The sequence below is a fragment of the Sarcophilus harrisii genome, chromosome 6, assembly GCF_902635505.1.
Source record: "Sarcophilus harrisii chromosome 6, mSarHar1.11, whole genome shotgun sequence".
Taxonomy (NCBI): Eukaryota; Metazoa; Chordata; class Mammalia; order Dasyuromorphia; family Dasyuridae; genus Sarcophilus; species Sarcophilus harrisii.
The window spans coordinates 179,886,196-179,913,571 of NC_045431.1; the positions used below are offsets into that span (position 1 = coordinate 179,886,196).

A 27,376-nucleotide genomic window follows, 5' to 3' on the forward strand; every position below is an offset into this window, starting at 1 on the left:
GAGAAAAGTTGAATTCTAGCCTTGCCTCTTAATGAGAAAAGGTAGACCCAATTACCCCCGAGAACCTTCCAACTTTAGCTACTAATTCTATAATCTATGATTATCTCTTCTACTTCATCTCACCTAAAAAAATACATGACTTATTCAGTCCCTCTACTACCTAGCCAGAAGTTGCAGGTTAAAAAGTAGGGTAGACCAGTTTCCATATTTGGTTCTCTACTTCCTCCTGAAAGGGCAGACTGGAATCATATGCTGAAGGACTCCCGGGAGGGACCCCAGAGGTCATCTAGCCCAACCTCTTCATTTTTCAGAGAAGGAAGTTGAGGCAGTAGGTACTGACCTTCAATAACAATCATAAATCATATTCAACTTACAATCCACTGAAAATGCAGATCTCTTTTTAAGTGAACTGCTGCCCCATCTTGTACTTGTGAAGTAAATGAACCTAAATATAAGAATTGATGTTTACTACTAGTAAATGTCATGACATTATATTTATTATTATATAAATATAAAATATGTAATAATATTTATATTATTTCATATTATTTTAGCTATTAGATTTATGTCTATTCTGACATTCTATCTAGAATGTTATCTAATCCTCCTAGCATATCAGATGCAAGTATGGTAAATGTGTCATTTCCATCAGTTGGTAATCCTTGATTTAAAAAAAAAAGTCAGGCACCCCAGGATCAAGGACCTTCCACTAGAGGTTGCCTTTATAGGTCACATCAAACCACAAGCTGTTGACTATTCTGTTGTTCCAGAAATCCAACCATTTCTGAGTCCATGTAATTTTCTCTTTCCAGCCCATCTCTCTTCATCTTAGCCACAAGGATAGCATGAGACTGTCAGATCCTTTTCTAAAATCTCAATAAATTATCACCAGTCTAGATTGGTTTACCAGTTTAGTGACTGACCATATCCCCAAAAGAAAAGCAAACAGGTGAATCTGACATGACCTGTTCTTGATAAAATCACGCTAGCCCTCAGTAGTCTGCACTAACAGTTAGCTATGGCAGCCCAAAAAAGCTGCTCTGGACTTTGGCAGCACTAACGGGGCGCACATTTAGGACCAGGGAAGTGGTGGCTTCTGACATATCCATCTCTGTTCAGGTCAGACTTGCAATATCATGTCCAAGTCCAAGCATCCCTTCTGAGTTACAGAGAAGCCAGAAAGCATTGGGGTTAAGTGACATGCCCAAGATTATACAGCTAGGACAGCAAAGTTATTTAAAAAAAACAATTAACAAGGATCAGTTCTAGAAAAATATCTGAGTGAATCAATAAGTCAGCATTTATTAAGCACTTACTGTGTGCTAAGCACAGTGATGTTCACTGGCTATACAAATAAAAAAGCAAGGCAGACCCCACTTTCAAGGAGCTTTATTTCTAAAGGGAGAAGTCAACCCACAAGGAGAGAATGGTGACACAGGATGGTTCCTCCATGGCAAGTCTCATAAACTGATTCTATGGAGGGATTCTCCCCTCAGAGGCTATGAGTAGGACAGGTTTTTCCAATAGTTTGTTGGTATATGAGCACACAAGATTCAAGAAACACAAAGGCATGATGGGTAGAGGTAGGTAACTCTTCATGGCTAAGGAGAACATCTTGGGCTCTGGGAAGTTTTGGGAAGAACTCTGAGCTTCCCTTCCCCTCCATCCAGACAGGAGCTTATAGAACTACCTCCAGGTTCAAATATAAAGTCCTCTGGCTTTTCAAGTCCTTCACAACCTCCACCCCAACTGTTCCAATCTTTTTATACTTCATTTCTTAACCTGTGACATCAACCTCCTGACTTTTTCACAAACTTCACATTCACAAACAAAAATTTTGAGCATTCTCTCTGGCTCTCCTCCAGGTCTGGAATGCTTTTTCCTCTGCTGTGTCTACTGACCTCCTTTAAGTCTCAACTAAACTCCCACCTCCTACAAAAAGCCTTCTCCAGCTCCTCTTGTTTCCAGTCCTCCTCTGTAAATTGTTTTCCTCTTTATCTTGTCTAGAACTTATTTGTATATGGTTGTTTGCATGGTGTCTTCCACACTGGACTGTGAGTACTTGAGAACAGGGGACTATTTTTCACTCATCATAGTAACTGTTTAACAACTGACTCACTATCTGGATTTTGAATTCAAATTCCAGGTTTCTTGAGTATGTCTGAAGAAAAATAACTACCACAAAGTCATTATTTAGGCGAATTTGTTGGACAAAAATGGGACTGGACTCTGCCTGGCCATCAAGGGTAGCACCAACCCATTGGGTAAGGGCGCATTGCTAACTGGCAACTTTCTCCTCAGGAAGGGAACCTCTCAAATCACATTGATGGCAAAGCCTGTTTCTGCTGTTCTCCATTTAACCCGGTTACAGCCTTATTCCAACTTAGATTTTACTTTAATAAGATGAACAAATGTGTTGACAAAATTCCTTTTTGCTAAGCTGGAAAGAGGCAAATCTTCATTCTCTTCTCAGTATAAGACAATTGTTTCCTCAAACATCAAATTCTGTGGAATCAAGGATCACTGGAACCTTAACCGTGAGGGTGAATGAATGGATGGATGAAGGACTGGTTCTCACCCTCCTATGAATTCACATCCCTCTGAATGCACATTAAGGATTTGAGTAAAGAGAAGGTATCTCTCCAGTACATAAGGCAAGTATCCCTGGGAGTAAAGGAGAAAAAATACAAACCTGCCAAATCATCTCCCTGATAAAAGCCCAGAAGACCATGAGGGCCACAAAAAAGTCCCTCATCCCCAGTGGTTACAGACATGGAAATGATGAGAATCCACCCCCCAAAATGAACCCTGTGCAATTATAATAATTAAACCAAGCCTCCCTCCCCAAAGAGATGAGAAATGTACTTCCCTCTCTCCTTCTGGTGAGGGTGGGGAACTATGGGTATGGAACACTACATTTCCAGCCTCAGCTGATGTGTTATTGGTTGGGTTTTTAGACTTCTTTGTCTCTTCTTTTTTTTATTCTTTGCTACAAAAGGTGGCTCACTGAGTGGTGAAGAAAGGAGAGAAAGATTCGAAAATAAAAGCGTAGTTTAAAAAAAAATCAAGAGTCATAATAAAAGTATGAATGATGTTTCACGGCTTCTTTAAAGAAAATCTAACTACCAAGGCCTCCAGTCTCCAAGAGACTTTGTTTTGGGGTAGAGACCTGGGCTTGTTGTTGTCTGGCTGCCCTTCCTAGCTCCTGCCAGTGTCCCTGGAGACCTTGCAGGACAACAGTCCTCTCCTAGCCCACCCCCACACTTGGGCATCTGCTACACCCCCCGCCAGGGCACTGACTCTAGTCCCATTTCTATGTGATCCCTGGGGCAGCTCTGGCAGGGGATTTATAAAAGGATTTATGGCGGACCAAGGGAAGAAATCCCAATTTTAAAGAGATGCTGATGCCGCCTGAAGGAAGATGCTGATTTTTAAAGGTAACAGCTCTATCTGAGAACTAGAAATGAGCCACTAGAGGAAAAGGTGAATAAAGGAGCCCCTTGCCCATCCCCTCACCCCTACCCCCTGCCGACGTCTCAGTGGTGAACTGCAGCCCCCTGGCCTTTATAGGAGCCGCCCCTGAAGCGGGCCCTAGGCCTTTCTTTCCATGAGCCACTTCTCCAAGTGGTCTACTCATTGGGCCAACATCCCAGGCTTCTTCTCTGCAACGATGCACCAGTTACCATGATCGTTGGTGGCACTGAGGACCTGGAGCTCCGGCACGTGCTGCTCCAGCAAGCGGCAGAGTTCCCCTTCTCGGAACACGTGGTAGTACCGGGTGAAGGCTTCAGAGCTCAGCGCCTCTGGATGGGAGGCCCTGGTGGGCACGGTGGCTGCCAGGGTGAGAAAGGGAGGGGGCAGGGAAGTCCTTTGGCAGAGCTGGCCGGGGGCCGGTTTAGCTGCCCCCACAGAGCAGACTGACCTGCAGCTCAGCTCCGTGGCATTGTGCCTGAGAGAGCGGCCCCCTTGTTGCTGGGTCTGAGTGTCTTTGTGGGACTCTCTGAGTTGGGGCCTTCCTGAGGGACTCTCTGGGGTTTGTACAAGGCCAGGGTCGGTGGGACCATCTTGTTCTTTTGACAATGGCTCCTGATCCCCGAGGTCCAGGTGATGGAGCTTTGATGGCTGGACAGACACAGGGTGACATGGGGCTAGTTCCTCTGTGGCCCGCCCAGCTATCTCCGCTTGCTCCTTTAGGGAACATTCATCCAAGGAGCGGGAGAAAAACCAGGAGCGGAATGACCTCCCTAAGATGCTGTAGAAACCGCCGTCCTCATCCCTCACCTCTGCCAGCTTCCCGCAGCAGCTGGGAGGCCCGGAGCTGTCCAGGCTGTGGGAGCGCCGGGACACCTGCCTCTTCTGAAGGCACAGGGGGTAGCCACAGACAGAGCAGGCCAGGCGGCCGGGGGGCCCACTGGAGGCGGGCCTGGGGGGTGCGCACCCACGCTTCCGCCCAGTGAGAACCGGCTCCGGCAGGAACTGGGAACACAGGGCGGGGTTCCAGGGGATGAACACGTCCTGCTTGTCAAAGTGCCGGTGGTTCTTCTCCATGGCCCAGACGTAGATCATGACGCGTCCCCCAGGCACCAGCACGCGGGCCATCTCCTGCACAGCGCGGGTCCGCCTTTCAGCTGTGGAAAAGTGGTGGATGACTGTAAAGGAAGAGAAGAGCATTCAGAGCCCAGCAGGGATGTGAGGGAGGCGGCTGATCCCCTTCTGCAAACCTCAGAAACACTGCAGCACCACTCCATGCGGGAGCAGGGAATGGGGTCCATGTAATTAGAGAGAGTCTGGCAGACTCACCTGAGCAGGTCTCCCAGCTTCCTAGAGAGGGGCTCCCCTCACTTGCCACCCCAATGAACTCCCTGACTCTCATTGAGTTCTCTCCCTCCCTGAGCTTGAGTTTCTGCCTCTAGGAAACGAGGAGGCTGGGAAAACATGGGAAACGACAAGGCTGGGAGAACACGGGAAACAAGAAGGCTGGAAGAACATGGGAAACGAGGAGGCTGGGAGAACACGGGAAACGAGGAGGCTGGGAGAACACGGGAAACGAGGAGGCTGGAAGAACACGGGAAACGAGGAGGCTGGGAGAACACGGGAAACGAGGAGGCTGGGAGAACACGGGAAACGAGGAGGCTGGGAGAACGGGGGAATCGAGGAGGCTGGGAGAACAGGGGAATCGAGGAGGCTGGGAGAACGGGGGAATCGAGGAGGCTGGGAGAACGGGGGAATCGAGGAGGCTGGGAGAACGGGGGAATCGAGGAGGCTGGGAGAACATGGGAAACGAGGAGGCTGGGAGAACACCGGAAATGAGGAGGCTGGGAGAACGGGGGAATCGAGGAGGCTGGGAGAACGGGGGAATCGAGGAGGCTGGGAGAACAGGGGAGACAAGGAGGCTGGGAGAACATAGGAAACAAGGAAGCTGAGAAAACAGGTCTTATGGGGAAAATTGTTTATTGGATGAAAAGTGCTGGGAAAACTAGAAGGCAGTCTGGCAGAAATTAGGTTCCAACCAGCATCTTCCACCACATGCCATATACACAAAATAAATACATTCTAAATAGGAAAGAAAACATAAGCACAAATAGGGCTGGGGGTTAAGAACCTGCTAGATGTTCACTAATTAGGAAACTCTACTAATGCAGATTTGTAATTTCTAGTCTAGAGAAACTTGCCTCAAATCCAAGAAGATGACACAGTCAATATGTGTCAGTGGCAAGAACTGAACTCGGATCTTCTCAAGTCCAAAGACAGCCCCTAGGCCCTTCCTAATATGTTGCTCTTATGATACCTTTTTAGTGCACTAAAAGAAGTACAAAATACTTTGTGAAATCTGATGAAGGAGAAGTAATCTGGGAAGACTTCATGGAGAAATTAGCATCTGAGTTGGGCTTTTAGAAGTCTCAGAATTCTGCAGCTGAATGGATAAAGAAGGAAAATCCAAGCATAGGAAAAGGTGTGAGCAAAGTCACAGAGATGGGAAATTGCAATGCCTATTTGTGGTTTAGAACATTCTGGTTTTGATTAAAGAGAATACCAATTATATGAAATTGGAAAGTTATAACAAACAAAATCAATTCTACCAGGATGAGAAAAGAAGCTATCAATAAGAGAAAAAAAATTGTTTTGGTGAAAGGTTTGATACACAAATAATACATAGGGGGAACCAACACAAATACAGTCCAAGAACCATTCCCATAATGGAAAATTGATCAAAATAACTGATTTTTTTTCCTGAGACAATTTAAGTGACTAGCACATAGCTAGAAAGTATTGTGTCTGAGGCCAGATTCGAACTCGGGTCCTCCTGACTTCAAGGCTGGTGCTCTAGCCACTACACCAACTAGCTATCTCTAACAACTCTGGTTTTTCACCCTCTATTCTGCAAATTAGCAAAAATGAAAAAAGATGGAACTAATTAGAAGAGTTATAAAAAATTTATCCAACCATTCTGGAAAGTAAAATTTGGAATTTTGCAAAGAAAGTACTAAATGTCCATATTCTTTAGTGCACAAATTCCATTCTTATGTATATGCCCAAAGGAGATCTGTTTTCAATAAAAGAAATGTTCTGGTATATAATAATAGCAATATTGTATAATGATCAATTGTGAAAGACTTGGCTACTCTGATCGTGGCAATTATCCAAGACAATCCTAAAGGACTCATAAAGAAAATTTCAATTATATCCAGAGAAAAAACTGATGAATTCTGAGTGCAAACTGAAGCATATGTTTTTTCATTTTATTTTTCATGCCCTTTCCCCCAAAATGGTCAATATGGAAATATGTTTTGTATGACTTCATATGTATAACTGCTATATTATTGCTTGCCTTCTCAGTGGCTTGGGACAGGGGTTGGAAGATAGGAGGAAATTTGGAACTCAAATTTTTAAAAAGAATTTTTAAAAAATGCTCCATATACAACAAAATATTTACAGCAGCAGTTTTTGTGTCAGCAAAAAATTGGGAACAATTAGGGGATTGCTAAATGAATTGTGGTGCTAGAATATAATGGAATATTATTGTTCTGTGAGAAATGATGTATGTGATGGACACAAAGAAGGTTTGGAAGATCTACATGAACTAATAGAAAGTAGAGAGAGCACAGCCAAAAAAACAATATAAGCAATGATACCAATAACAACGTGAATTGAAAGACTAACAATGGCGACTGAACAACAGAAACAGAATCCTGCTAAATTGTAATGGCAGGATGAGATGTGATACCTCCCTTCTCTTCACTGTAGATGGAATATGGAATATTATATTTAACATCAGATCATTCTGATCAGATCAGATCAGATCAGATTTAACATCAGATCATTCTGTGAAAGGTTTCTCCAAAGCTCTAATAAGAAGAGAAATAAAAATCAAAACAATTATACAGTTTCATCTCAACCCAAGAAATTGGCTAAGATGACAAAAGATGGAAACAGTTCTTGTGGGAAGAGCTGTAGTTAGATGGAATATTAATACACTGCTGGTGAAGCTATCAGTCCACAACCGAGAATTAAGGTAAAAATAGCCTTAAAATGTTTATGTCCTTTAACCTAGAGATCACAGTGCAAGACATATATGCCAAAGAGATCAAAGACAGAGAAAAAGGTCTTATGTTCTCCTAATGATTCATAGACATATATTTTTGGGATTGAAGAGAAAATAAATTACATGGCCACAGCTAGAAAACAGTTCAACAAATTGTGGCATGTAAGAGTAAGGAGAGATGAAACAATAGGAAATGATGAGCAGTAAGTATTCCAAAAAAGCACAAGAAGACAATATAAACTGAGAAAGAATGATGGAAGTGAGGAAAAGTGTTTCTTCCCTCCTCCAATTTTCCTACATTTGTTTATCATCATATCTCATTTTCTGTAATACCTAAATGTGAGCATGTGGATAACCCCAAGATCAGAAACTCTTGAGGGCAGGGACTGTTTGATTTCTGCTTTGTAGCCCTAATCCATTGGATGAAATAAATGCTTCCTATCCCAAAAAGCTTATTATCTACCCCCAATTCTCTCCTTTATTCCATACTCTTCTGTTTCTGGTGAGTGCATCATTACCCCCTCAGTCATTCAGGTTCACAACCCTGGAGTCTCATCATCCCTCTCCCTTCCCCCTCCTTTCTAATCAGTTGCCAAGGTTTAGCGATTCTACCTACCTCAGGTGTGTGTCTCTTCTCCACTCACTGAGCTACCACCTTCTTTCACTTGGGCTATTGCAATGGCTTCCTCACGATGTCCCTGTCCAACTCTCCCTCTGCCCCCAGCTGCCAACATGAGACACAAACAGCTCCAGGGGCTCCTTCCTGCCCGGAGGGGAAGACTCCAACTTCTCTATTCTAGAAAGCCCTCAGGCTGTGGTCCCACCTCCCTCTCTATCCTCATTACTCATGTCTCCCCTTCATATGGTCCACATTTCAGCCAGTCTGGATAATTAGATGTTTGTGGAGCATTTGGACAGCTTGTCCCCTCTGCCAGGAATATCCATCCCCTCCTCCTCCACAGATTCCTGATCCTCCAGTCTCAGCTCAAGTGCCACCTTCCAACTGCGAAGCCCATCTTAAGCCCCCTCACTAGTGAAAACTGCTGTTCTTTATTGATTTTATTTATATATGTGGACATATGTGCTTACATCTATGGGCTATATATGTATGCATATGTGAAAATGTGTGTATAAGAGTGTGAATATTTATGAGTATATTTATTTTTAAATCTATGTGTCTTTTCCCCCAAATTGAATAGGGAGGAAAAGGGTTCTTAAGTTGTTTTGTTTGGATTATTATCAATCATTTATTAATATGGCTTGAACCTAATGTTACGTGGCTAGAGATCGTCTGAACCCAGAATGTTGTTGTGACTTCAGTATTTCTCCAGGAATGCAAAAAATATCTACAAAGACCCCTAAGTCCTGGAATGTTTGGGTCCATCCAAGACAAAACTTTGGCTTCTTAGCTTTGCCCAAATTGTATTAAATGTTGACACTCCTCATTTCCCTGAGGGGCTGCAGACAAAAAGGCTGCAAAAAGGACAAGGGTTTCTTCTGGCTTCAGCCAGACTCCATTTCCCTGAGGTCCATCCCCCTCTACATTGTGGGGTCCTAAGGAAGAGCCAGTGAATGCAGCTTTCTCTGCACTGGTGGGTGACCCAAGGCAAGCCATTCACTGCTCTAGGTCTCAGGGTGGACTCAATGACTTCTAGATTCTGAAAAGGAAGGAGGGGAAGAAGGAGAGGAAAGAAGAGAAGGAAGTCTTCCCTCCTAGGGCAAGTCAGGCTTGGGGAGAAGCCCAGTAAGAAGAGCCTCAGCTCTGGAGTGGGAGGACCTCTCCCACTTACTACTAGTTGTGGAACTTTGTCCTTGGTCCCCCTAAGTCTCAATTTCCTCCTCTGTAAAAAAGAGAGGTTGGGCAGGATGTGCTCTGAGGCCCCTTCTCTGGATTGGATGAATGTCCCTCTGGGGAGAAACTTGACCCACCCTGACTCCAGAACCTCCAGCTCCACTTGAAGCCCTCCTATTTTTATTTTTCCAAGGGCACAAGCCACAAATGGAAACATTTCTTTGGGTCACAGATGCTAAGTTAGCTAACTGACCTCCGGGGGGGCTGGGATCCATCAGGAGGAAGGGGGCCCCGTCCCCCTCCCTTCCTCACCGCCGATGGAGATGATAGCGTCAAAGCTGCAGTCTCGGAAGGGCAAGCGCAAGTTGTCGCACACCAGGACCTCACATCCCCTGCTGTGGGCGATGTCCACCAGAGGCCCACAGTAGTCGCAGCCCAGCTTGTACACCTGGCTGTTGACACGGAGATACTTCCCAGTCCCACAACCTGTGAAAGACACAATCGGCGGGCTTATGGCCTGTGCTTTTTAGGGGGAAGGGTATCTCAGGGGATGCCCCTGTGGAGATCCAAGAATAATCAGGGCAACTCCACAGATACATAAATGATACACAATGTGACTGAGGTTGTCAAAGAAGAAATCAGGAGGCAGAAGTCCAATCCAAGGGGTCCCTCCCTTAAAGGAATTAATGAGTGATGTACAAAATAATGCTTAGAGGGCCCAATCTTGGATTCATTCTGGTCTAGGTAAATCACATTCTCCTTGGAGAGCTCCAGCAGCAGAGAAAGTACCAACATGCACCAGCAGAAAGGCTTTCCTCACCTGGGGACACCGGTGAAATCTCAAGAGCAGGGAATGGGGAGGTGGGAATCAGACAAGGGAGGCAAGGAGGGGTGGGCATTCTGGAAATAGAAAAGTACCAGGGAAGGGAGGGGGCAGGAGGAGTGGGCATTCTGGAAACAGAAAAGTACCAGGGAAGGGAGGGGGGCAGAAATTTTGAGGGTCTGGATGGGGGGTAAGGAAGTCAGCTCTGGTTTGTCCAGAAGGGACGTAGCATTAGTCAGTGAACAAGTATTGATTAAGCATTAACTGTGCCAGGCTATTTACATTCACTCCGGCTGGTGACTTTGACCAGCCTTCCCTCAGCCAAATCCAATTCATTTGCCTGTCACAGCATGCTGTGTGGGTCTGCCTTGTTTAATGGGTTACTGTGGAATAACAAGGACAGATCTGGCCTAAGGAAGCCCATCTTGGGTAATGGGTGGGAAGAGCCTCTCATCTCCAGCTGGCACCCACCACATTTAGCCAAAGGATGGCTTGCAGGATGTGAGAGTCAGAGGAAGACAAAAACTGCAGAGAAGAGGCACATTTGCACTTGTGGGGGATGTGAGGATGCACATGGGGACAGGATCACAGCCCCATGGAAGGATACAATGAGTGATCGCTTTGCTTTTAGCTGCAAGGGGCTGATCTAGCAGAATCTGCTCAGTTTGCAAATGCAGGTCACTGAATAAATGACTCTCTTTCCAACCCTTTAAAAACAGAATTAGCTGAGGAGCAGTGAGTGAGAGTGAGCTGGTCAGAAGTTCCAAGTGAGTGAAGCAGTGGAGGATTCACTGTGGCCAGTTAGGGGTCACTTTATCAGACAGTCCACTGAGGCTCCATTCCTGTCCCTCCAATCTGTGCCCTGCCCTCTCCATCATAAACCCTAGTATCAGACAGAGGGGCGAACCTTCTTCTGGAAGGACAAGGGATCCCAGGGAGGACCTGGACACTGCTATTCTCAAACCATCATTTGACTAAATTAGATCATTTCTTCAACAATGAGATGATTCAGGCCAGTTCCAATGGAACTGTGATGGAGAGAACCATCTATAACCAGAGAGAGGGCTGTGGGAATGGAGGGTGAATCACAACATAGCATTTGTTGTGGTTTACTTAAATTTTATTTTCTTTCTCATTTTTTGTTTTTACTTTTTGTTCTGATTTTTCTTGTGCCACAAGATAATTATACAAATATGTACGTCTATATTGGATTTAACATTTTTTCCATGTTTGATATATATTGGATGACTTGCCATCTAGAGGAGGAGGTGGGAGAATGGGGGAGAAACTGGGAACACAAGGTTTTTCAAGGGTCAATGTTGAAAAATTATCCTTGCATATGTTTTGAAAATAAAAAACTTCAATAAAAAATTTGATACATATAAGAAGAAAAAAAAAGAAATTGGACCATTTTATGGTGCCTTTGCCAGCTGAAACAAGGAGTTCTCAAAATACAGTCTTCTCTGGCTGGAGCAAAGATGGGGGGCATTGAGGAGGAAAAGGAATGAGCAATTATCTAGGACCTAGAATGTACCATATAGAGTCTGCTTCCCTTTCCTGCAGAGTCTTCACTAAAGACCCATGGATTCCTCTCAGAGGATGTACAAAAGCCACAATCCACAAATGTGGATTCCCACCACACAAGGTTCGACTTCCACCAGCCCCCACTCATCCAGGGAGACCCAGACTTACCTATGTCTGCAACGAGGCTGCCGGGTTTCTGCTCCAGCAGGAACTGGCGGACCCGTGGCCAGGCTTTGCCCTGCAGATCACTGAAGCAGGCTGCGGTGCTTTCATAGACTTCATGGACATGCTGCCTTTCCAGCTGAGCGGCAGCCTCAGACTCCATCCTGGGGGAGAGGCAGAGGGCTGAGAAGACAGGACCCTAAGAAAGGCCCCAGGACCCCTAGAATCCATTATCAAATGTTCAGTGAGCACCGATACCTCACTGGTCCTACCAATTGGGACTCATTTTGTCAACTTCTAGACTTGAGAAATTGATGGAGAAAATGTCACTAATAGTAATCAAGCTGAAAAGTGGGTTTTATACATATTTTTTGGTGGACAGCTGGTTGTTAAATATTTACCACCACACCCCAAACAAGCATTTCCAAAAGGGAAGCTATTCTTCCTGAGGGACTTGGAGGATTGCAGAGTTTATTCTCTGGTCATTGATGGCACCCTCATTCATCCCCTTGTCTCAGTGGTCCAGGTGTGGGATGGAGATATGTCTTGATCCCCAGTGCCACTTGTAGTTCTCTCTCTACCCATATCATCACACTCATGCTACATCTGCCACCTAATCAATTCTGGTCACAAATTATCCATCAACTTCCGGGACATTCCCCTCCTTTCCTCCATGGGCTCAGTGCAGGCTCATGGTGTTTCCCCTCCTCACTCCTCCTGCCCCTCATGTTAGGGGGACTTCACATCCATATTGTTAGTACCTCAACCTACCTTCTCCCTCACCCCAGTTTAGGAGACCTTGCTGGATTACTTCTTCCAATTATAGGCTATCCCACATAAAACATTCATAATTAGTTTAATAATTTTTATATCTGGAGTTTTCACAACAATAGGCGGAAGAATATTTTATACTTTATAACGGCAAAATATACATTTTAACTGGAAGATTTGGGGAGGGCAAAAGTGATCATTGCAGTTATTATAAGTACATAATGAATAAATATAAAAGAATATTACAAGTAGTATATTAGGTTCACCTGAGTAGTGTGTGATACATTTTTTCATTTTTGTTGAAAGGGATCATGGGACAAAGCAGTTGAGAACCACTGTTCTAAACCATTTTTTGCTTGGTGATTTTATCAGGTTCCCTGGCTTAAATTTTCATCTCTATGCTGATGATTCTCAGATTCAGTATCTAGCCCTACTTTTTTCCTGATTTCCAGTCACATGTCACCACAGGTTACTTCTGACCATTCACATAAATGCTCCCATTCTAGGATCCTTTGGGACTCCTTGACCTAGTAGGGTCCCCAATAACCATAGGATGAAGCTGAGAGTAACAGGGACACAGAGTGGTGTGGAAACTTGAGTCAACAACGTCAGCAAGGTACAAATCCTGCCTCAGCTACTTTTCCTGGCTGAAACTCGGTTACCTCACCTGTAAAATGAGAGCACTGGACTAGATGACTCTGGTCCTAGTCTAGTCACAGGGATGGCACAGGCTGGAGTCACAGGTCTTATCTCTCCTCTCCCCTCTCCCTCTCCTTCCCTTGTACAATGACCCTCCTGGTTCTGTCCTTCCCCTCTTGGGCCCCCATTTTTACAATTGTGCTGCAATCCCCTCTGGTAACAACCCCAAGTGCTAGAAATTACTACTTCTTTCCCCCGACTCAAGAAGGCCACCCGAGTTCACAATATCCCCAAGCCCTGACTTCTGCGCGGGGTGTCTGACCAGAGCCAACAGCCTCCCCAGGCCTGAAGGCCTGCCATTTGCTCTTCAGCTCAGGCCCAGATTTGCACTAGCTTGTGCCCAAGCCCCGGGGGTGCCCAGGCAGATTTCCTAGCCATCTAATGCCAGGAGCTAATCCTACTTGATAGATGAGCTGTGACAAATCTCTCGCCCACATCCCAACAGCTTGCATCTCACCCCAACCAGTCACCACACACACATATGTCCGGCTTCAGCTGCCCACGCCCCCCAACGTCCAAAGCAGATGAATGGTGTTTTCTGTCCAAAGCTCCAGGAAGCTTGGGCACATTCATCAGAGTCTCCCAGAGGACTCAGTCAGTGTGTGTTAAGCACCCACTATGTGCTGGGATACAAAGAGAGGCAATTAGCCCACAGAATGGCAGCACACACAGAGGTCATCAAGTCACACTGGCTAGTGGACAGAGGGTCCCTTAGCCCCAAAATCACTTCCTTCAGTTTATATTCATTAAAGAGACACCTCAGACTTTCTACAGCTTTTGTAATTGTCCCGTCAAAGATGAGCACTAAAGCTCCATCAATATTCACCAAGTTTCCTCCTTTCCTGCTCCACTGAAATTCGGAAATGTCATTGTGGGCTTCAGATACTCCAAATGCCTGCAGGGCACACCCACTCTCCAGGGCACCCTCGGGACTTCACCAGAGCCTGGTTTGCCGAGCAAGAGCTGGAAACAAGAGCATGAATGTCCCAGGTTAGCACGACAAGCCGGTATTTTTATCTTTTCTTATCTGTCTATGTGGGTAAAAATACGTGTATGGTAAGGCACATAGATAGTTATCTCCTAAAAGAATCATGCTCACCCAGAAGGAAGAACTGGGTCTTTTAGTTCCCACATGGAGCCCATCCTCAGCCTGCTCTACCACAGGGAAAACAAGGGGCCGCAGAGACAAGAGCATCCTTTGGATGATGGATGATAAGAAAGGGAAATAGCAAAGGTCCTGAATGTTCATAAGGGTCAGGTCAGGTTTAAGCAGATAGAATTGAGCCTGGGGCTAGGAGAAAATGAGGGAGGGTGGCCCTTTCCTCATGGAGGTCAGTCATTATTGATACAGTCGTGGTTTTTGTCTAGGGGCTGATGGGTTAGAAAGAAAGCCCTTTATGATAAAGGAGAGGCTAAAGAATGAGGACCCACCATGATAGAACATTGCTGTTGTTTTGTGTCTGACTCTTTATGACCCCATTTTGGGGTTTTCTTGGCAAAGATAAGGAGCAGTTTGCCATTTCCTTTTCCAGCTCATTTTACAGAGGAGGAGACTGGAGCAAACAGGATTTAGTGATTTTTCCGGAGGTTATACAGCTGGGAAGTATCTGAGGCCAGATTTGAACTGAGGAAGATGAGTTCCTGACTTCCAGCCTGGCACTCTCACCACTGCACTAGTTGGCTGACCGTGGGGAACTACTATACATCCCTGAACAGAGGAAAGAAAAAACTTTGATTTGGAGGTGACTAAACAAGTAATTAGGGGGGTGAAGCAGGAGTGCTCCTGAGACTGTCACTAAGCCTAGTGATGCAAGCTCATGAATAAATAGAAACCTGAGTCTTAGGTGAGTAAAAGGAGATGTGCGTGGGGAGGGGTTCAAGCCAAACTGGGACCCTTCACAAGTTACAAATGAGGAAACCAAGAGTGCACAAGCTAGGGTAACACAGGGCACGAGAGAAGTGAACCAGGAGGCAAGGTTCCCGAGCCTGGACTCCTGCTGGGAAGATGATGTCCAGGGCTTTGCAAACCTCCATGCCCACTGCTGCTGCCCCACACTGATGAAAGAGAGGGAGAGGAGTTCCCTGAGCAGGCACCTAGCTCTCACTGCTGCACGAGGGCCACTGCCCAAAGGACAGGCTCCCTTTTTGTTCCCACTGCTGGGGCAGCCACAGCAATTTGTGGCAGAAGTTGATGATGGGCAGGGGTGAACTGGGCATTCCCATGTGACCTGGCAGCTGTTTCTTTGCCCCAACTCTCACCACATCCTGGGAAGGAGACGATTTTTTCTGTTTCTGTTTGTCCTGAATGTACAAGGTGACTTCTGCTACCAGCCCCCCGAGGGATCGCATCCTCACTCCTGGACCCCGGTGGGTGAGGGATAGGGGAGGCAGAGAAGTACAGACCTCTGCCTTTCTTTAGTGAGCATCATCACTTTGATGGGAAAAGGGCTGTGAGACAGAACAGGCTTGGAGGTGAAGAAGAAGGAAAAAAAGGAAGGATGTTCTGGTGTTCCAGAGTGGAGAAGAAGCAGAGAAATGTGAGAGAACAGATTCAGAGGAGGTGGGGGAAAGCCCATGGAAGTGAGGGGCAGGACAAGGGGAAGGGGGTAGGTCTGGACCAGTTGAGAAGATGCCCTAACCTCCTATTACCCACCATTGCTAAAGGTCCTGGGAGAGCAGGCAAGAATGACAAAGAGCTAAAGATGAAGCCAGGGCTCCGTGCCAGAGGAACAGAAAGACAAAAGCAGGTCTCTGCTGTCCAAGAGCCAACATTTCTTCTGGGGCAACATCCACGTGCACATATGCGAAGTACATCTTCTCATCAGATACGGAGACATTCTGCAAAGATGAGAAGGGCACACACGCCGGCACCCAGAGTAGCCCTGGGACTGCGGGCTTTGCCAGAGAGAAGCTGGCTCCTCTGCCAGCCGGGAGTTAGGAGAAAGGACCCATGAAGGTGGTGCTGATCTTAAGCAAAGTCAGAGAGGGGCCCAGGCTCCTGCCTCCTCCCTAATTCTGACAAAGATCTAAAAGAGGCATCAAATCGAATCAAAGCTAGAAGAAACAACAGAAAGCTCCACCTTCCATTTCAGGAGGGCATAAAGGCAGCTGAAAGCACAGGGAGAAGGATTATAAAAAGGAAGCCATTTGGGCCCCAAAGTGGGGCAAAATCAGGTCCAAATACAGGAGCAGCAGCACTTCCCACAATGTTCCTTCTCCAAGCTTGGGGGAAATGTCAGGCAGAGGAGGGTCAGCAGCAGGTAGAAACCCAGCAGGTGATGGGGATTCTGCTTCAGCATGGGAGGGAAGGTGCGTCCTTGGAGAGGGAGGCAGTCACTTCTGTAGGCACCGAGCCAGCAGCAAAGGTCACCTTAAAACAGCCCTTTTTTTCCTGTCCTGTAGAACATCTGGGCCCTTCCCACTGCTGCTCTGGAGACCCCCGTTCCCTGCCCAAAGACAGCTTCTCCCCAGAGAGGGCTTGGAGCATCCAGAAGGGCTGTTAGGAGGTGGGAGGAACAGAGCTGGGATTTCTGGGCTGGGGGCTTCTGCAGGCAGCCCATTGTTTTGAGTTCTTTCTCTCTGTTTTTTTTTTTCTCTTTCAGAGCTGAGAATGTCAGACTTTTGAGTGTCAAAGGTCAGAGAATTCCAGTAGCAGCCCTCTAGTAAGCTTTAGGTGGTGGAAGGTCCTCTTGAGAGAGACCTCACTAACTCAGAGACCTAAAGTTGCAGCCACTAAGCTCCCCGACTGGTCACCCATAAATTAAACCATCAGGAGAGTGGGAGAATGAGGGACAATCTGAAGGCTGGGAAGCTTTGGAACCTCTAGGACCTGTCTGTGGACAGTGGAAAGCACCCTGGACCAAGTTAAAAAGGCCTCAGTTTGGATCTTGTCCCAGACTGGCTGCTGCCTGCCTTAGTTTCCCTACCTGTGAAACGGGGATCACACCAGCATGTAGCTCTCAGGGATGTAGTGGGGATCCAATGAGAGAACCGAGGCCACCAAAGCACTGTTGTTATCATTACAACAAAGCAGCCGCCAACCCAAAGGGGACAAAGTCCTAATGAGAGGAGAGGGTTACTTGGGGGCAGATCTGTGAGCAAAAGAAGGATGACTGTATCACACTGAGACGCAATAAGCAGCCTGGAAACAGCCGGGCTCCTTTCTCACTCAGGCTCTGGGCTTCCATGAGCCCCTTGGTCAGTTGCTGACCACATGGAGGGGCCACACTTGTGGGGACAGGTTCCATCTGGCTGGGGCAGACGTGAAGACAGAGGAGGCCCCCAGGTAGTCCAAGACCACCAGCCTCATGGACAGGGAGCAGCTGGGAAGCTCCGGACATATGCACCGAGGATGGAGGGCTGGATGGCCTTGTATGAAGTGACCCAGTACTTCCTACACAACCACACTGGCTGCAAGGGGAAGCCGTTAGGTCGACAAGTTTAGGATTGCCTAGAAGCTTCTCAAACCCCTCCCTCCAGGGCCAGATTTTCTTTCTCCCCCCCTTACAAGGGCAGAGGGGCTCTCTACTCTCAAGAGCTTTTATTCTAATAGTGGGAAGAGGGGGAGATAATGATAACAGTGGTGAGCATAAATTAATGCTAACTAACATTCTCAGAACACTTTTAAGATTACAAAGCACTCACTCATTCTGTTATTATTTGCTCGCATTTTTGTTTTTCTCCCCAGGTTATTTTTACCTTCTTTCTAAATCCAATTTTTCTTGTTCAACAAGACAACTGAATAAACATAGATATATTGTATTTAACATATACTTTAACATATTTAACATGTATGGGACTACCTGCCATCTAGGGGAGAGGATGGAGGGAAGGAAGAGAAAAGTTGGAACAGAAGTTTTTGCAATTGTCAATGTTGAAAAATTACCCATGCATATGCTTTGTCAATAAAAAGCTATAATAATTTAAAAAGAGAACTCTACACAGAGATATTTAATCCCTTTTGTTAATAATTTTAAAAAAAGATTACAAAGCACTCACAATAACACTTTGAGGTATGTTACTATAATTATTGCCATTTTACAGGTAGGGAAACTGAGGCAGGCAGCAAGGTTACGTGACTTGCCTAGGGTTGCACAGCTAATTAGCTTCTGAAGCAAGATGTATACTTAGACCTTCCCGACTCCAGGTCCGGTGCCCTATCCACTGTGCTACCCAGCTGCCATCCCCCTGATGATAAATTTGAGAATTAGCTGGTAGTTCCTTGAGCTAGTATGTGAAGAAGTAGGGGCAGGAGGCTAAGACTCAGATTAGGAAGGACCTCCAGAACTGGGCCAGCAGCAGAGAGTCACAGGAGGCTGGGCTGAGCCTTTCCTGGCTGCTACGTGCTGAACAGACCCGAGGAGAGAGCCGCCTTAGAGAATCAAGGTCCTCTTGGCCTTCCAGTGACATGACCAGGGCTGGACCCTGGCTTCCTGAAGGGGCCCTGGGGCCCAAAGGACATTTGCTTTCTGTTTCAGAAGATGGAAGAAGCTCCCTGCTCAGTGCATCTGCCCTTTCCATGCGCCAGTGTGTGTGTCTGCCATCTGGAATTTCCAGGGCAAATCAGCCCATCTGTAACCCAGTCCTTGAGAAGTTCTGTGACTGAAAACCGGCTCCTCAGGCCAAGGATTTAGGGGGCTGGTCCTGCCTGACCCTCCCCAAGCCCCCACACTCAGCCTTCCCTGCTCCCAGCTGAGCTGGAGGCCGCCTTCAGCCTTGGTTGGAGGATGTTCGTGGGAAGGACCCACTGGGGCTGCACTGCCCACCTGAAAGGACTGAATTAGGCTGCACACCATGGCCCTGCATGCAAGGTCATTTAAGGGACAACCCAACCGCTATCAGAAAGAAGGCAGAAAAGATTATTTCCTATAAGTCTGAATATTCCCTGGGCAAAAAAAGGTGAGAAGCCTTGGTGTTTCTCCTAGTAACAGAATTCTAATAACTGAGATGGAGTAAGGAAAGCCTGGCCTGAGGTAGAGCACACGTGTGTGTCTGTGTGTGTATCTGGGGTTAACTGGGGACCCAGGACTCCAGAAACAAGCCCATCCCAATGCTGCTCACCTGAGTCACCGATGGGCACAATTAGTGCTGCCCGTGCTGCAAAGGCACCCGGAACACCGGCTGATCCCAGGTGTGGAATAGCCCGGGGAAGCTTGGCGAGATGTCTCAGGAGTCGGAGGCCTTCCCAATGTGCATTATGTGGGACATGGAGAGTCTGAAATTAAATAAATAGAAGCCATTCTTTTGTCCTGGTGCATAGGCTGTGTGTCTACAGCTCAGATTGTACCCAGCTAAATCAGTTATCCAAAGAAAGATGTCTCCCCAATAAGAAGCACCAGAAATATCTGTACCAACAGCCCCTTGGCCCCATCAGGACAGATGGAACAGATTGCAAAACTGAGGAAGAGCCAGCTCCACTTTTCCACAAGGGAACAGAGTGGACTCAGCAAACTATAGGCCAGTGAACCTTACTTCCCTTTCCATTCTAGAATTGTATTCCTGAGCATCATGATGGGTGGTAAATGCCTAGAAGAAGGCAACACCATAGAGCTGGTTACAGCTCTGCTACAATCAGTTTTGTTACAATCAATGAGATACAGTGGGTGGGGAGGGAAGGGAGAGAGAGAAAAAAAATTAAAAATAAATAAAAACAATCAATGAGATAAAACCTGCAAAGCATTTTGTAGATATAAATGTTAATCTGTCACAGAATAGTATTCGCTATTAATATTACTAATGATAGCTATTAATAGAATAACATCATTATTTTAGTACTAGTTAGCATTTACGTAGTGCTGTGCATGTTTCCTCCTTCAGAAGGGTAAGTTTTAGTAGAAACTGAAAGGGAACATACAAGATCTTCCTATAGATAGGTCATCTCAGAAGGGAGGTCAGTGAGGGAGACCTCCTTCAGAAGGTGGAGTTTTAGTAGAGGCTGAAAGGAAGCCAGGGAGATCAGAAATCAGAGAAGAGGAGGGGTAGCATTCCAGGCCTGGGGGCAGCCAGAGAGAATGGCCGGAGCCAAGAAATGAAGTGGCTTCTTGGTGGAAGAGTCAGGAGGCCAGAGTCACTAGATGAAGAGGACATGTTGGGGAGTGAGATATAAGGAGACTGGGAGATAGGAGGGGACAGTGATGAAGGGCTTTGAATTCCAAAGCGTTCTGTATTGGATCTTTAAGGCAATAGGGAACCACTGGAGTTTTCTGAATGGGGATGGTGGTGAGTGTGTGTGTGTATGTGTGTGTATGTGTTTGTAACATGGTTAGAATGGGGCTTTAAGAGGATACTTATGTAACTGTGTGACCCTAGGCAAGTCACTTAACCCCAAATGCTTCAGCAGAAGGAGGAGAAGAAGACGGAGGAGGAGGAGGAGAAGAAGGAGAAGGAGAAGAAGAAGGAGAAGGAGGAGGAGAAGAAGAAGAAGAAGAGAAGGAGGAGAAGAAGAAGAAGAGAAGGAGGAGGAGAAGAGAAGGAGAAGAAAAGAAGAAAAAGAGAAGAAAAGAAGAGGAGGAGAAGAGAAGGAGGAGAAGAGGAAGAGAAGAGAAAAAGGAGAAGAGAAGGAGGAGAAGAAGAGGAGAAGAGGAGGAGAAGAAGGAGGAGAAAAGGAGAAGGAGGAGGAGGAGGAGGAGGAAAGAGAAGGAGGAGGAGAAGGAAGAGGAAGAGGAGGAGGAGGAAGGGGAGGAGGAGAAGGAGGAGGAGGAGAAGGAAGAAGAGGAGAAGGAGAGAAGAAGAGGAGGAGGAGAAGGAGAGAAGGAGAAGGAGAGAAGGAGGAGAGGAGGAGAGAAGGAGAAGGAGAAGAAGAGAAGGAGAAGGAGAAGAAGAGAAGGAGAAGAAAAGGAGAAGGAGAAGAAGAGAAGGAGAAGGAGAAGAAGAGAAGGAGAAGGAGAAGAAGAGAAGGAGAAGAAAAGGAGAAGGAGAAGAAGAGAAGGAGAAGGAGAAGAGAAGGAGAAGGAGAAGGAGAAGAAGAGAAGGAGAAGAGAAGGAGAAGAAAAGGAGAAGGAGAAGAAGAGAAGGAGAAGAGAAGAAGGAGAAGAGGAGAAGGAGAAGAGAAGAGACGAAGGAGAAGAAGAGAAGGAGAAGAGAAGAGAAGGAGAAGAGACGAAGGAGAAGAAGAGAAGAGAAGAAGGAGAAGAAGAGAAGAAGGAGGAGAAGAAGAGAAGGAGGAGAAGAAGAGAAGAGAAGAAGAAAAGGAGGAGAAGAAGGAGATTACTGATAGCTGTTTAATGGAGGATGCTGTGGAATGGGGAGAGACTTGAGGAGGACAGACCCACCAGCAGCTATTATAATAGTTCAGATGTGGAATAGTGAGGGCTTGCATCAGGTTGGGGGACAGTGTCATATGAGAGAAGATCATATTTTAAAAATGCTGCAAAGCGAAAATCGACTTGGCAATAGCTTGGTTGTGGGAAGTGAGAGGGAAAAATTCAGGATTACTTCTAGGTTGGGAGCCTGAGGAACTGGGAGGGTTGTGGTATTCTCCACATGATTGGGAAGAAAGGGGGGATATTGTTAGGGGGAAAGATAATGACTTTCTTTGGATGTACCGAGTTGGAAATGTCTACTAAACATCCGGTTTGAGATGTTCAATAGGCAACTGGAGATGGGAGATTGGAGCACCAGGGGAAAGCTCTGGATGGACAGTGGGTAACTAGGGAAATGGCAGCTCCTAGTTGTCTTTGATAAAACTAAGGGTCCTAAAAACCCTGGCAATGGGATTATAGAGTTGTAGTCAGAGACCTAAGGAAGACTGTGGAGACTGTGGAAGAGTAATTGTAGCCCTAATGCTTAAAACTAGAAAAAGAAATGGAATCTTCTCATTATAGGCCAGGGAATTTGGCACTGGCTCATGGGAAAAGTCTTAAAATTCATCACAAATGAGGAAGCTGGTGAACATGTAACAGAAAAGCAATTGCTGCAAAGAGGCTACCTGATTTCATCAAGCACAGGTAATGTTGGACTCAGCTCATTTCCTTTCAGAGCAGGGTTTCTAAGTGGTAGACAAGGGAAATGCTTTGAATAGAGGTGACCTACATTTCTATCAATGCTATTCTTGTGAACCAGATGGGAGAGTACACAGAGGTTCATTTGGAACTGCATGAATGGCTGGGCTAATAAGCATTATCACTAGAATTATGTCAACTTGAAAAGTCCCTAGTGGAGGGTACCAGGGACTTGTGTTTGACCTTGTTCAGCTAGTGCTAGGCGTCAGAAAGACCCGAGTCCAAAGCCAGCCTTAGAAACTGTGTGATCCTAAGCATTTCCCTGAGACTCAGTTTTTTTTCAACAATAAATTGAGAATGATAATAGCACAGGGTTGTAGTGAGAACCAAATGAGTTTGTATGATCTGTGCTTAGTACAGTGTCTGGCAACTTAGTAAGTGCTATATAAAAGCTTTCCTTCTCTCCTTTTCTTCCTTCTTAGATACTTCATTCTTTCTAAATTTCCTTCCAAACTTCCTTCCTTCCTTCTTAGCTTATTTCTTTTCTAGCTTCACTTCTTCCTTTCTTCTTGTCCTTTCCTTCCTCCCTTCCTCCCTCCCTCCTTCCCTGCTTCCCTCACTTCTTTTCTTCCTTCCTTCCTTCCTTCCTTCCTTTCTTCCTTCCTTCCTTCCTTCCTTCCTTCTTTTCTTCCTTTTTTCCTTTCTATGGTTTGAAAAAGATTGTTAAACTGGAGAAAGTGCAGAGGGTCCCAAGGACCTGTTAATTTAGGATTGGATGTTACAGAGAACATGTGAGATCTTAAGTATTTAAAGAGCTGATATATGGAAGAACTTTGCACTGTTTAGCCCCAGAGAGGGACGCAGCAGCAGGGAGTGCAAGTGGCAAAGAGTCAAATTTAGGAAATGAAAGGAAAACCTTCCTAGCAATGACAGTTATCCCAAAGTGGAACTAGCTGTTAAGGGTGCTAGTGAGTGCCCTGTCATGAGAGGTATCCAAGTAGTTTGGTTGAGCCCTTGTCTGTCATGTTATGAAGTTTGGGGTTTTTCTGAAAAAGGGAAGTGTGTGGAGTGGTTGAACTATATGGTTCTTTCTAATCCAGAGGAAGCCCTGGAACCAAGCAAGAACTGCCCCCAACTCAGGTCATTTGTCTTATGGTGTCTAGGTTCAGAACTGCAACAGGTTCATCCCAGCAAATCCAGAAGTCCAGTATTCCCTATCCACGAGCTCTCTGGCTACCTCTATGTTGAAGGTAGATTATGGCAATAGTCAATCAGTTAACAAGCATTTATTAGGCACCTATTATGTGCTGGGCACTGTGCTAAATATTGGGGCAACAAAAAGTCTCTACCCTTGGGGCAACTAGTTGGTATAGTGGGTACAGCACCAGACCTGAAGTCAGGAGGACCTGAGTTCAAATCTGGCCTCAGACACTTAATTCTTCCTGTCTGTGTGACCCTGGGCAAGTCACTTAATCCCAATTGCCTCAGCAAAAAAAAAAAAAAAGCAAAAAAAGTCTCTACTCTCATGGAGTTTCCCTTCTAATGGAGCAAATGCCATGTAGATAAATATGTATATATCATCTGGAGACAGGACAAAAAGGTATTAACATTAAGAAGGATGCGAATGGCTTCCTGCAGCAGGTAAGATCTTAGGTGGGATGACCCTCACTCATAACTCAGGTCAAGGTCCCTGGTCAGAGAAAAGAAACCTGAAAGTAGTTGTTCCAGAAGCCTTCCATCTCCACCTGAGTCTGGGCCATTTTGGGGGAAAGACCCCAAAACTGTATTATCCATACAAATCAGTCTTCCTAGAAAATATCAAGACTTTGTACCTTCTTCTTTTTCAAATCTAGATGCAAGGCATGGGGCTCTTTCAGGCAGCATCCTGGAAATGGATATCCCCATTTGGCCAACTGGGGCCAAATCTTGCCACTTCTACCTCCCCAACATCTCCTGCACCTGGCTCCTTTTCACTACTCATCAACTACCAGGTAAACAAGACCCTTATCACTCCTGCCCTGGACTAACAAAAATAATGATAAATAAATAATACAAATCATGATAATTATGAGAACAATAAGAGCTAGCGATGATAAAATATCAAAGCTCAAGAGTTTCACATACAATATCTGATTTGATCCTCATAATAGCCCTGGGAAATCAAAATTGTTATCAGCCCATTTTACAGAATTCACTCAGTGATCGCAAGTCTTCTAATTGGACTTCCTCCCCCCTCTGCAATCCATGCCTCATAGCTGCCAAAGCAATTTTCCTAAATCACAGGACCCAAAGATCCCTGTCTTCCTTTATAAATTCAGCTCCCTGTGGCTTCTGTCTGACATTTAAAGCCTTTCCTATTTTTCCAAGTTTATCCATTTCTCCCCTAGTCCAGCCAAAGTGACCTTGCTGTTGATCCCACATGACCCTTGATCTCCAGCCTGTGAGCCTTTGCTTGTGTCCACTCCCATTCTCCCCCTACTTCCCTAATCAGCTCTCTCTCCCTCGGATGCTAGTGCCTTGCTCCTCCCCATCTCCAATTACTGGTGTGGATTAGCACAGCAGAGAGTTTCTATAGCAGGCTTTAAAGCTAAGATCTGGATTCAAGTATAGCCTTTGAGACATCCTGGCTGCGTGACCCTGGCCAAGGTCCTGAACCTCTCTGCTGCAAGGAACCCACTCAGGCTAGAAGGTCCCAACCAGCATTGACAGAGGGAGTTTCCCCACCTGGACCCGCAGCTACAGTTCGTATTTTGTGCCTACCCACATGGCATATATTCGGGTCTCTCCTGTTAGAATATATTCTTCTTGAGGGCAGACTGTTCTCCTTTTGGTCTCTATTATCTCCCACTACATGGCTGAACCCACAGAAGGCGCTTAACAAATGCCCTTTGGTGGCCCGAGTGACTGAGAGATGAGTTTGCTTTGAGTGTATGAAATGTTCTTGATGCCCTCTTCCCTCCTCTCTTCATTGTGGTCATGGGCCCCCCCTCCCTCCCTGCCCTGCCTCCCCAGGTCCTGGAAGGGACATTTTCAGCCAAGCTGAAAGGTTCAGGGATGCTTTCAATTCTTGCTCTGGTTTCACAAACAGTGATCTCCATTAACCAACTGTCCCTCAGGGTCTGCTTGGTAACTAAAGTGGGAGGAGGGGGAAGAGAGCAACTAAGTGGCTAGTGAAGGAGCTAGTGACAGGATGGTAAAGGATGGTGACTCCATCCAGGTCCTTCATTTGGGGATCAGTCCAGGGATCCAGACAGCTCAGTGAATAGAGCCTCAGTTTCCTCATCTGTAAAATGAGCTAGAAAAGGAAATGGGGAACCACTCCAGTATCTTTGCCAAGAAAATCCCAAAGAGGGTCACCAAGAATCAAACACAATTGAAAGGAATGAACAACAACCACCAAAAGGGGAATCAATCCTGGAACAATTCCCGGGGGACATGGTGAGAGTCCACACACATAGAAGGGGAAAGAGGATGTTTTCCAGTTCTGTCTCTCGGTTCTTTTCTAGGGGATTTGGGGGCTCTCTCACTTCTCACAAAGCCCGAAACCCCCCTGTTAGGCCCCACCTCCCACCCCCTGCCCACGGATTTGCGGGCGCCGAAGGGTGGATCCCCTCCCACCCCCATGGAATCTGGCCATTATTCTCTAAACTTTTTTTTGGAGAGGCAGAGGGACGTGGGGATCCAGGATTCAAATCCCGCCTCAAACGCTCCTAGCCGTGATACTTTCCTCTCGTTGGGTCTCAGTTTCCTGTTCTGTAAAACGAGGAGTTGAGCTTCACGGGGTCCCTCCCAGCGCTGGCTCTAGGATCCCCTAGGATGGAAGCACGGAAGGTCTGCCTTCCCCGCCAGCCAGCCCGGCTATCCCATCCTTCTCCCCGCACCTCCACGCCTGCCCCCCCCAGCCCTCCTGTCCCAAGGGTAAATTATCTCGTGGGGCATGGGGCGGAACGAGGAAAGGGATTCACCCATAACCTTGGAGACTGGGCATCAGGAAATAGGGCGGTTAGCGTTTTACCTCGAGCTGGCAGCCGCCACCGGGTTGCTGCGACCGGGACCACGGGCTGGGCGGGCCCTGCAGCGATTCCACGAGCAGGAGAAAGGAGGGCAGGCGGGGTTTCCAGGCCCAGATCCGGGGGACGGCCAGGACCAGGCTGGATGGCGGGGCCAGGAAGAGTGCACGGATGGATGGACCGGCTGCTGAACCGAGGGAGGGAGGTGCGCGGAGGCGGGGCGGGCTCCACCTGGAGAGGGGGGGTCTTCTCGGGGAGGGGGAGCAGGCGTGCGTAATGGATGCGTGTGTGTGTGTGTGTGTGTGCTGGGTGTGTCTGAGTGTCTGGGGCGGGGCGGGGCAGTCCCCCCCTCCCTCCAGTATTTGTCCAGCTGCTCTCACCCTGGCCCCTACCTGCAAACCAAACGGGGGTTTCAGCGGAGGCTCTGGCCCTGCCCCCACAGCCAAGCCCTGCCTCCTTCAGTCCTCCCATCCTCCTCCTTTCCCACTTCTCTTTCCTCCCCTATTCTTCTCTTCTCCTTCCTCCTGCTCCTTTTTTCCTTCCCTTCGCAATGTAACCTTAGGACATTCCCATTTTCTCTCTGGGATCTGTTTTCTCCTCTGTAAAATGGGTTGGTTTGTTCTCCTAGGGTTCTTACTTGACCCCAAGGAACTTAATTCATTGTGGAAAGAGCCTAATACCAAGAAACAGAAAGCTATAATTGGGCCCATCCACCGGGACATGAGTGACCAGGTTGTTTTAGGTGAAGGTCATGTATAATGTTATTGCACCCAAGGGAATCAAGATCTGATAAAAAAGACTGAGAAAGAGGAAAGTCACCGAAAATGAAGGCCAGTAAAGAAAGCCAGACCCAAACAATGGACCCGGGGAATAGAGTACTGTAAATAAAATGATGACCTGGTGCAGCTGGTCGGGCCGGAGGACTGAGGACCCAAAGGAAAGTGAATCTCCCTTGGGTATCCTGAGAAGTTCAGTCCACAATAATGGACACGAGTATTTATTTAGAGTTTTAAGGGCTTCGAAGTAATTTTTGTTGTTGTTTGTTTGTTTTGTACATGATCTCATCATTCTCTCACTACAATCCCAAGAAATCTGCAGTACAGTTATTAGCAC

At 46.5% G+C, this 27,376-nt stretch overlaps 1 protein-coding gene across 1 annotated transcript; it reads right to left on the reverse strand.

Annotated features, from left to right (window-relative positions):
- Positions 1-567: 567 nt before the first annotated feature.
- TRMT9B (tRNA methyltransferase 9B (putative)) lies at positions 568-26,540 on the reverse strand. The gene is made up of 6 exons (XM_003774181.2): positions 26,269-26,540; positions 19,375-19,528; positions 14,141-14,277; positions 11,851-12,008; positions 9,648-9,821; positions 568-4,649 (listed from the first exon to the last, which is right to left on the reverse strand). Exons 3-6 carry the CDS (start codon positions 14,182-14,184, stop codon positions 3,634-3,636), a joined length of 1,392 nt encoding a protein of 463 aa, XP_003774229.2. The 5' UTR covers positions 14,185-14,277; positions 19,375-19,528; positions 26,269-26,540; the 3' UTR covers positions 568-3,633.
- Positions 26,541-27,376: the final 836 nt, after the last annotated feature.